Genomic DNA, 10,712 nt, shown 5'->3' on the forward strand with positions numbered 1-10,712 from the left:
CTTCCGCTTTTGCATCACCTCGGAGGGGAGCCCGCCGAAGGGTTGCATCCAGTGCTCCCTCTAAGCGTGGGGTCTTGTGAGCAAAAATTCTACTTTGTGAGCTCAACTGGCATGAAAGCGGTGAGCGAGAGATTGGGCTATACTGCGTAAATAAGTCTGCTCTGGAGCCCCGTCCTTCCTGAGCTAGAACAGAAACGCATGAGCCGGAGGCTAAAAAACCGTGAGCTGGCTCGCACTAAACTCAGCTTAGAGGGAACACTGCTTGCTATGGTGTTTGAAGGTTAAAAGTCCGCTTACTGGGACTCTGTGGATCTTAGCCTTGCAGGCTGTGTGCCAGGTTTCAGGCCTGACGTACGTGGTAGAAAAGGTGTGAAAAGGAACAAAAAGGTGTGAGACGGAGGCTAAAAGACTGTGAGCTGGCTAAACTCAGCTTAGAGGGAATGCACTAAACTCAGCTTAGAGGGAATGCCGGTTGCATTGCATGCCCCCCCCAAGCCTGCCGAAGGGTTGCATCCAGTGCTCCCTCTAAGCTGTGGGGTCTTGTGAGCAAAAATTCTACTTTCTGAGCTCAGCTGGCATTAAAGCAGTGAGCGAGAGATTGGGCTATACTGCGTAAATCAGTTTGCTCTGGAGCCCCATCCCTTCCTGAGCTAGAACAGAAACACGTGAGCCGGAGGCTAAAAAACCGTAAGCTGGCTCGCACTAAACTCAGCTTAGAGGGAACACTGCTTGTTATGGTGTTTGAAGGTTAAAAGTCGGCTTACTGTGACTCTGTGGATCTTAGCCTTGCAGGCTGTGTGCCAGGTTTCAGGCCTGACGTACGTGGTAGAAAAGGAATCCAATTTTTTCCTGTGTAGGCTTATGGAAGAGGATCTCCGTGCAGTTATTGTATATCAGCTGTTACAGCATCCTGCATCCTTTCCTGTCATGTCTTTGTGACATCTCATTGCCCTGTAGTCTGCTCAGGAACACCTTCTTGGATTTTAGTTGCACCTTGGCTCAGTTGCTTGCTCTTTCTCTGAAGAATTCCTAAGAAGTTTTATTTGTAGGTAGACTGCTCCCAACAGGGAGTCTCCACTCCCAATTGCAACAGCTCTCTATCTCAGTCTCTGCCCTTCCTCCATGGGACTCACAGGAGGGCAGGAGGTTCTCCTCTCTTAAGAACATAAGAGAAGCCGATGTTGGATCAGGCCAATGGCCCATCCTGTCCAACACTCTGTCTGTCACACAGTGGCCAAGAATACCAGGGGCCCTTAGGAGGTCCAGCAGTGGGGCCAAGGACACCAGAAGCCCTCCCACTGTTGCCCCCCCCAAGCACCAAGAGGACAGAGCATCATCTGCCCCAGAGTCCCTATCTATACCTCTGCTCCATATGCTTATCTAATGCCCTCTTGAAGCCGTCCAGGCTTCCATATTAGGCCCCCAGCAGCCCAGTGAAGTAAGTGAGGCCGAGAGAGATCGTGTGTGCGTCTGGTCCCCAAATGCCCCACAGCCTTCGCAGCCCCCGTTTCCCTGGGCCTAGCACTGCCACGCTCCCTTGGTGACTCTCTGTCTCTTTTGCACAGGTTTCCTGCACCTGGGGGGCCTGCGGACGGCTTTGTACAACTACATTTTTGCCAAAAAGCACGGAGGACGCTTCATCCTTCGGCTGGAAGACACGGACCAGAGCCGGATCGTGCCCGGAGCCGCCGACGGGATCGAGGACATGCTGGAGTGGGCAGGTGACCCCTGTTGGCTTCCTTCGGGCCCCTTCCCCTCTTTCTCTGCGGTTGTCCCCAAATCGTTAATCTCATCAAACGGGTACCGGCTGTCTTCTCCTGTAAGTGGAACCCAAACCCTTTTCCTCTCGACTCGGCCAGAGCCGCTCCCAGAGAGGAGGACGAGGAACCTGCCCTTTGCCTCCCTGGCCAGCATGCTCTTAGGAACTGGGAAGGAAGCCGCGGCTCTCTGGCCTCCCTCCCACAGGGCTCCTGCGACAAAGAGGTGCAGGGGTGGGACGAACAACGGGGGCTCTCCTTCATGCAGCAAATGACCCCAGTCGGAGCGCCCTTCTCTCTGGCCGGCCACCACGCCGACTGTCCCCCTCTCTGCCGCGCTGATCCTCTTGTCCGACCCGCTGTGAGTGCGTAGCTGGCGGCCACCCACCCAAAAGAGCTCGTGAGGAAGCTGGAGCGTCTCTCCGAGCCCACCCCCCCCGAGTTCCCGCACAGTTGCCCATGAAAGGTCTTGCGGGCCCCACAGAGATGGGATTCTCATGTGTGTGCAAGGACATCTGGCCACCGCCTGTGTGGATGGACTGGACTCCTGCTCGGGCCTGGAGCCAGGATCTGGTGGCTTGTGGGGCCGAGGTTCTCAGTGCGGAAAGGAAAGCCAGAATTCTGAGGATTCTGCATAGCTGTTCTTAACCGTTTAGCCCAGTGGTGGCGAACCTATGGCTCGGGTGCCAGAGGTGGCACTCAGAGCCCTCTCTGTGGGCACACGTGCCATCGCCCCAGCCAGGCCCAGACCATCATTAAAGTGTCGAATTCTCTGCCAAATAATGTTAAGTAAATGAAAGCATTTGGGATTGCTTTCCTTACTTTGTTTGGATCATCTTAAGTTAATGTATGAGTTGTTTTTTCTAAAGTAAAACCTCAGTATTCAGGTTAAATTGCCGTGTTGGCACTTTGCGATAAATAAGTGGGTTTTGGGTCGCAGTTTGGGCACTCGGTCTCTAAAAGGTTCGCCATCACTGCCATATGGTGTTCATTTCCAGCGTTGATCTTACTCGACGTGCACAGGCTGTCGATAATTCAACAGGAACCAGGCTATACAGTAGTTACTAGTGATGGTACTAGAAATGTGCACCTAAGAACACATGAATGCAGACAGCATTTCTTCCTGTTCCAATTCTCTCTCTCTCTCATATGCAGGCATGTGCCCAGCTCTGCCAGACTCCCTGCTATTGCCCTTGGCTCCCTCCCCGTTGCCCGCCAGGCTCCCCCCTGGTTCTGGACGGATGCGGGTGCTGCAATATATGTGCTCGCAGGCTGGGAGAGCCCTGCAACCACCTTCATGTGTGTGATCAGAGCCAGGGTCTCGTCTGTGACTACAGCACTGCTCCTGCCGGGAGAAGAGGAGAAGGCACCTGCAATTGTGAGTTGACGGTCAGTCTTTTCAGGAATCCCTGAGGCACAAAGGGAGGGGATGTCCTTAAAGCTAGATAAAGCCATATCCTTTTTTGTTTCTCACAAAACAGTGGCCAGTAAACCAGCTCTCTCCTTTGGCCTTCTCCTGTTTTTACATATTTGGAAGTTCTGAACTTCAAATCAAGAGTTGGGCCAGACTGTAGATTTCACATATTCCCACCATTTGGTGGGCATCTTCACTGGGAAAGGATAAGGCTCTTGCAGTCGCATCAATCTAACTTGGTAATGACTGTTCAGAAATTGGGTACACACTACGGGCTTCCTTTTACGTCACCACCGTTTAGGGGCACCCACCAACAACCTGGCCGCTGCATTCTGCACCAGCTGCAGCCTCCGAATTTGATTTTTATCCCGTCCATTCCGGCCTAAGCTGGTAACCAGGTAAAAGTTATCATAATAAATAAAACATAGTACATAAAAACATTAATGCAATACAATAGTATAAACAATATTAAAATCAGATATTTTAAGGTGCTAGCAATTCCAGTATTTACTTTAGTTCTATTGGTCCACTGCGATTGTGGGGGAGAGGGGTGGGGGGCTGGGCCAGGCAGTAGTCACTGGGACCTGTGGCTCAGGGCTTCCACCATGGTTATCGGTTATTACTAATAGCACTGTTGATGGTTGTACTGGTGGTGGTGGTGGCAGCTCCACAGGCCTGGCGGAAGAGCTCCGTTTTACAGGCCCTGTGGAACTGTGAAAGGTCCCTGACAGTTCTCAGCTGCTCCTGCAAGTTAATCCCTTCTGCCAGCCTAAGCAACGGTTCTGAGAACAAGCTGGCAGGTGGGAGGGGTGTGTGTGACTTCTACAGTCAAAAAAGCTAACACTTAGGCAGAAAAACCCTCTTAAAGGAGACCAGTTTCTTGACCCAGAGTTAGAAGGTGTCCTAGAGGTCACCTACTCCAACCCCCTTGCTCAGTGCGGGAACTAGGCAACTGCAGCACCCCACTCTGCTTAAAGGAACAGACACCTTTTAAAAAGTGTTTTAAAATGATAGGAAAAAAAGCATTTACAGAAGAAATTCTTGGGGGGGGGGCTGTGCCTTTAAGAAAGCCCCACCGTGCCTACAGGCCTGCTCCTGCTCAGAGCCCAGTTTGGTACGTGGCGAGAGTATTTGCTGAGCTCCGATACTGACTTGTTCTGTAGGCAGGTCTCGGGGCGGTCGTAACAAACGTGGCTCACCTTTGGGAAGGATGAGGGAACTTACTCATCCTCCCGTTCTGGCTCTCCCCTCCCAGGTATCCCTCCCGACGAAAGCCCTCGCCGGGGCGGGCCGGCCGGCCCTTACCAGCAATCTCATAGGCTCGATATCTACAGAGAAGCCGTCGAGCGGCTGCTTGAGGAGGGGTCCGCTTACCGCTGCTTCTGCACACCCCAGCGCCTGGAGCTCCTGAAGAAGGCCGCGCTACAGAACCAGGAGACGCCACGGTAAGGGCTTGTGGCATGGGTGGGGGAGGCCCCCCCGGGGCCTCGCCCGCCTCTCACAGCCTCGCCACCAAAGGTCTCGTAGATCCCCACTTTGTGTTATTCCTTAGTTCTGTCGATCTGTCAGCTTCTTCAGGAACCACTCAGACGCAATAAGTCCTTTTACAGGTTTTATTGAGAAAACCGATTTAGTTGCTGTGCAGTTGAACTTTTTGACAGAACTAAGGAATAATACAAAGTGGGAATCTACGAGGCCTTTGGCCCAGCCCTCATTCATACGTCATGATTATGTAGTCCGTAGACAGGTTAATACAGTGCAATTGGGACGGGGTGTGAATGTTATCACTTGAGTCTCTCCGCAAGGCCATGAGAATGAGAAGCAGCGAAAGTTCCCTCCGGCCTTTGCGGAGGATGCTTCCTTTTCACAGAGGTACAAGCGCAGCTAATCTACGGTTCACACAGGCATGTCTCAGTCGCCCCCTCTCCCAGGGATGTCAGAGGAGGACCTTGCAGACAGATTGATACGATGCCAGCAGGTGCTAAACGGGAACTTGGGAACTACAGGCGGGGAGGGAGAACAGCTGGCGGAGCAATAACAGAGCATACCTGTGTACATCAGAGAACCCTAGTGACAGGGAGGATGGCCCGGGCAAGGGTCCGGTTCTGACAGTGGGTCAGCTGAGTGCCTGGGGTGAGCCCCACGCGGGCTCAGCTGGAACGGGCGCAGCCCCTCGCACGTCTGTCTGAGCCTCTCCCCTGGTTTCCCTGCCTCTGCAGGTATGACAACAGGTGCCGCCACCTGACCGCCAAGCAGGTGGCCGAGAAGGTGAGCCAAGGGGCCGACTCCGTGGTGCGGTTCCGCCTGGAGGAAGGGTCGGAGCCCTTCCACGACCTGGTCTACGGCTGGAGCCGGCACGAGGTGGCCAGCGTGGAGGGGGACCCGGTGATCCTGAAGAGCGACGGCTTCCCCACCTACCACCTGGCCAACGTGGTGGACGACCACCGGATGGGGGTCAGCCACGTGCTGCGGGGGGCCGAGTGGCTGGCCTCCACCTCCAAGCACCTGCTGCTCTACCGGGCCTTCGGCTGGGACCCCCCCTGCTTCGGCCACCTGCCCCTCCTCCTCAACGCGGACGGCAGCAAGCTCTCCAAGCGGCAGGGCCACGTCTACGTGGAGCAGTTCGCGCGGGACGGCTGCCTGCCGGCGGCACTGATGGACGCCATCACCAACTGCGGCTCTGGGTTCACGGGTAAGGCTGCCCTTGGGGAGGGGGGAATTCTCTGCCGGAGAGGCTGACGAGGCCGAGAATCCAGGGCTCCCTCTAAGCTGTGGAGTCCTGTGAGCAAAGATTCTACTTGGTGAGCTCTTGGCACTAAAGTTGTGAGAGAGCGATTGGGCTACCCCATAAATTAGTTTGCTCTGGAGCCCTCTTCTCACTCTGCCAGCTTGCTCTGGCCTCTCTTGCTCCTTCCCAAGAGCCGTGGTTCTAATAAGAGCTGTTCTTGAAAAAAGAGCAGTTTCTGTCAGAGCTCTCTCGGCCCCACCTGCCTCACAGGGTGTCTGTGGTGGGGAAGGGAAGGGAAAGGAGTTTGTAAGCTGCTCTGAGACTCCAAGTGAAGGGCAAGGGGAATAAATCCAATCTCTTCTCCTTTTCTCCTTCTCCTTCTTGAGCTGAGACAAAAAATGTGTGAGCGGGAGGCTAAAAAACTGTGAGCTGACTCACACGAACTCAGCTTAGGGGGAACATTGGCGAGACCCTCTTCCACAGGGGCCGGGTTCCTCGGAAGGTGGTCCGTGGACCACCTTGGCCTTGCCAAGCTCTTCTCGCTCTGCCGGCCTGCTCTGGCCTCGTCTCTCCGGCCCGCCTCTCCTTCTCCCTCCCAAGAGGCAGGGACCGGGTCTCACACCCCCCCCCCGCCCGAGGGAAAGTGCTGCAGCGGGGAGAGAGGAGGCTGCAGGAGGAACTCGGTGGGCTGGCTGCTGTCTTCCCCAGGGAACCGGATGGGAAGGACGCTGGAAGAGCTGGTGGCTGAGTTCGACGTGGGCAAGATCGAGAAGCACTCCGCCCTGCTGGATCTGGGGAGGCTGAGCGAGTTCAACAGGTAGAGCTGGTGGGGGGGGGGGGCTGTACACCTCCCCGGGTGCTTCACATCACCTTCTGGATGCCGTCCTGGTTGGGTGACCCAGGGTCCCGCCTCCCCGGCATTCCAGCTTTCCTGCAGCCTTATTCTTTCCGCAGGGAAGCCCCCATCCTCATTTTCTTTCCCCCTTCTTTTACCAGAGCAGCCAGGACCCAGGCTTGGGGGGGGGGGGGGAGACTTCACGGATGGGCTGCTACTGGCCTCGCTGAAAGACTCGTTCAGTATCCTCATAATCCTTGGGGGTCTCATATTGCTGCCATATTTTTAAAGCTTTGTTGGTTGTTTACTTAAGAGCATAAGAGAAGCCATGTTGGGTCAGGCCAATGGCCCCTCCAGTCCAATGCCCTGTGTCACACCATGGCCAAAACCCAGGGGCCGTCAGACTTCAGGAGCCCCCCCCCCTCTTGTCCCCTCAAGCACCAAGAATACAGGTCATCCCTGCCCCAGACATAAGAACATGAGAGAAGGCAGGTTGGATCAGGCCAGTGGCCCATCTAGTCCAACACTCTGTGTCACACCATGGCCAAAACCCAGGGGCCGTCAGACTTCAGGAGGGCCCCCCCCACTCTTGCCCCCTCAAGCACCAAGAATACAGGTCATCCCTGCCCCAGACATAAGAACATGAGAGAAGGCAGGTTGGATCAGGCCAGTGGCCCATCTAGTCCAACACTCTGTGTCACACAGTGGCCAAAACCCAGGGGCCGTCAGACTTCAGGAGGGCCCCCCCCACTCTTGCCCCCTCAAGCACCAAGAATACAGGTCATCCCTGCCCCAGACATAAGAACATGAGAGAAGGCAGGTTGGATCAGGCCAGTGGCCCATCTAGTCCAACACTCTGTGTCACACAGTGGCCAAAACCCAGGGGCCGTCAGACTTCAGGAGGGCCCCCCCCACTCTTGCCCCCTCAAGCACCAAGAATACAGGTCATCCCTGCCCCAGACATAAGAACATGCAGCAATTAAATATTACAATTGAAATAGTATTAAAATAACAATTTACACATAAAAGACCCTGTAAACAAATAGGTGATCAGATGACCAATCAGGATCAGGCCAGTGGTGGACAATTGGCCAGAAAAGCTGGACCAGAAAAACTAGTGCCAGAGAAGAGTGGGGGGGACGTCCGTTGCCTCAACCAAATGCCTGGCGGAAGAGCTCCGTCTCGCAGTCCCTGCAGAACGGCAATAAGTCCCGCAGGGCCCTGATCTCATAGGAGAGGTCATTCCACCAGGCAGGGGCCAGGGCTGAGAATGCCCTGGTCGTGTTTGAGGCTAGTCGGACGTCCCTGGGGCCGGGGACACTAACAGAGTCCCCATCTATACCTGGGGGCTAATAGCCCTTGATGGACCTCTGCTCCATATGCTTATCCAGTCCCCTCTTGAAGCTGTCAGTGCTTGTAGCCGCCACCACCACCCCTTCCAGTCGCAGTGAGTTCCAGGTGTGAATATGACTCTTTGGGTGAAGGGTGTTCCTCGAATGTACTTGGCTGGGTCAGCCTGGGGTGACTGAGGTTCCAGCAGGTTCTGTGATTACCCAGAATCCACCTGGCCCGGCAGATCGGGGACGAGAGGAGGCGGCCTGATTTGGTGGCGGAGGTGCAGGCGTCGGTGGAGCGGGTCTACGGGGCCCAGCTGGTGGACAGAGGGGTTCTCGAGAAGGCTTACGTCGAGCAGGTGCTTCTGCTGAGGAGGGTAAGCCGAACGCTGTCCGGGTTCTCCTCTTGGAGTCACCCTTCGCCTGCACTTTGGCCCAAGCACGCTCTGCCAGACGGGCAGTGACCCCGTTCACTCTGCCTGCGGACTCTCTGTCTATTATGGCCGCCGAGTGTTTTTCGAAAGTGTGTGGGGGGGGGAGGTGTCGTTTTTGCCCGGCCGGGGCTCTCACTGGCTGTGCACCCCAACTGCCACCACGGCCCAAAGATCTCCACTGCGGGGCTGAAGAAAAGCTCTGTGTGAGCAAGGAAATCCTTTTAAGCAACCCGTTAGCTGCGGTGGCTCAAGTGGTTAAGACGCTGAACTGCAGGCTGCGGAAGGTCGTTAGTTCAGCAGATCGAGACCCAGGTTGCCGCATGACGGAGTGAGCTCCCGTCTCTAGTTCCAGCTCCTGCCAACCTAGCAGTTCGAAAGCAAGACATTGCAAGTAGATCAATAGGTACCACTTTGGTGGGAAGGTAACAGCGTTCCGTGCGCCTTGGTGTTTAGTCATGCCGGCCACATGACCACGGAAACGTCTTCGGACAGCGCTGGCTCTTCGGCTTTGAAACGGAGATGAGCTCCGCAACCCTAGAGTTGGACTCGACTGGCTTTCGAGCAAGGGAACCTTTACCTTTACCTTTGAAGCAGAGCTCCTCCCTGAAATGTTGAAGGGGTACAGTTAGAGTTATGGTGAACCTCAGTCCTTGGTATTTTGAGACTGGCTCTGCCTCTCACGGCAGCCGTTTTGTGGCTGCATCCACCACCCTGTGCCCACAGGCTCAAAAACCTTGGGGACCCCTGGTCTGAGAGCCAGTTTGGTGTAGCGGTTAGGAGCGCGGACTCTAATCTGGGAGGACCGGGTTTGATTCCCCACTCCTCTTCCACATGCAGCTGCTGGTGTGGCCTTGGGTCAGTCACAAGTTCTTTCAGAGCTGTGTTCTCTCAAGGGCAGTTCTCGGGAGAGCTCTCTCAGCCCCACCTGCCTCACAGGGGGTGTCTGTCTGTTGTGGGGAGTGGAAGGGAAAGGAGATTGTGAGCCGCTCTGAGACTCCTTCGGGTAGAGAAGGGCAGGGTATAAATCTGACCTCCTCTTCTTCTGTTGTCTGTCCTTTCTCTTCCAGGGCCACATAAGCCGTCTTCTGGATCTGGTGTCACCCCAATACGCTTTCCTGTGGATCCGGCCCACGGTGCCTCACGAGGAGCTGCAGGCCATTTCCCTGGAGGCCGAAGAGATAGGCCGGCTGGTCCTTGAGTAAGTTGGCACAGGAGCCCCTAGCGATGCTCAGGGCCCCCTGGAGAGGTGGGTTCTCTCTTGCGTGGTGGAAACGGACACTGCCTCTGCGTTCGGCTGGGCGGTGCCTTGTGGTGAAGGGTATCTGGTTCCTGTCCCAAGGTTGCTGGACCAGCCGGTGGCCACCCTCACCGTCGAAGAGCTCAGCAGAGACTTGCGGCGTCTGCCGGAGCGGGTCCAAGTCACCCAGTACAGCGCCATGATGAAGCTCCTCCGCATGGCCCTCAGCGGCCAGCAGGTGAGCGTCTGGCCCAAAAACTTCCCCGCCTCGGATCCTTCAGCTTGGGCCGCAGCTGCGTTGGGTGTGTCCGGTGTTTTTATAACAGCCTTCCCGGGATCTTTGGGAATCAGGTCGCAAAACAGCCTGCTTGGAATTTGTGCCAGTTCTGTGCCCAGATCTGGGCTCTGCCATCTCTCCGGTCCCGTGGGGATGATGGCAGCAAGCTGCCTCATGTGGGCACTGCTGCAGAAGCCAACAGGTTTAGACGGGCACTGTGCCAGTTCTGTGGGTGCTGCCAGACGGGGCAGCTGCCTTGGTCATCCGGGTGGGAAAGTCCGCCAAGCCCCTGATTTGCCAACATGCGGCTTGGCAGACAGGAAATGTCCCCCTGTCCCTGCACCGACGGTAACCCTCTGGTGTGTTTTAGCAAGGACCCAGCGTTGCCGAAATGATGGTCTCCTTGGGACGTGGAGAAACTCGGGCGCGGATCCGAAGGGCCTTGCGCGGTTAACCCACCCTCTGGGGGAAAGAGACACACAGCGACACCGGGGGAGCCTTGCGTTGGGGCGCGAAGCAAGTTGGACCTCGAAGACTCCCGCAGATCTTGCGAGCCCTTGTGGCGGCGCTCAGCGCATCCTGCAGGAAGCAGCGCTGGGTTTCAGGACTCGAAGAAACGATTTCCTAATGTAATCTCATAGGTTGTTGTTGGTTCAGTCTTGGGCCTGATGCGGCCATAATAAAAAGCGGACTCAG

General features: G+C 55.8%; 1 protein-coding gene across 1 annotated transcript in view; it reads left to right on the top strand.

Moving 5' to 3' along the window:
- Nucleotides 1-10,712, top strand: part of EARS2 (glutamyl-tRNA synthetase 2, mitochondrial) — an 11,424-nt gene extending 712 nt beyond the window's left edge. Inside the window, exons 2-9 of the mRNA XM_015429738.1 lie at nt 1,566-1,721; nt 4,427-4,616; nt 5,391-5,863; nt 6,608-6,716; nt 8,292-8,445; nt 9,570-9,700; nt 9,842-9,977; nt 10,387-10,712. Coding sequence (XP_015285224.1) covers nt 1,566-1,721; nt 4,427-4,616; nt 5,391-5,863; nt 6,608-6,716; nt 8,292-8,445; nt 9,570-9,700; nt 9,842-9,977; nt 10,387-10,470 — 1,433 coding nt within the window. The 3' untranslated portion in view covers nt 10,471-10,712. The remainder of the gene's footprint in view (nt 1-1,565; nt 1,722-4,426; nt 4,617-5,390; nt 5,864-6,607; nt 6,717-8,291; nt 8,446-9,569; nt 9,701-9,841; nt 9,978-10,386) is intronic.

The sequence above is a fragment of the Gekko japonicus genome, unplaced genomic scaffold (assembly GCF_001447785.1).
Source record: "Gekko japonicus isolate JY-2015 unplaced genomic scaffold, Gekko_japonicus_V1.1 scaffold894, whole genome shotgun sequence".
In the NCBI taxonomy this organism is placed as follows: domain Eukaryota; kingdom Metazoa; phylum Chordata; class Lepidosauria; order Squamata; family Gekkonidae; genus Gekko; species Gekko japonicus.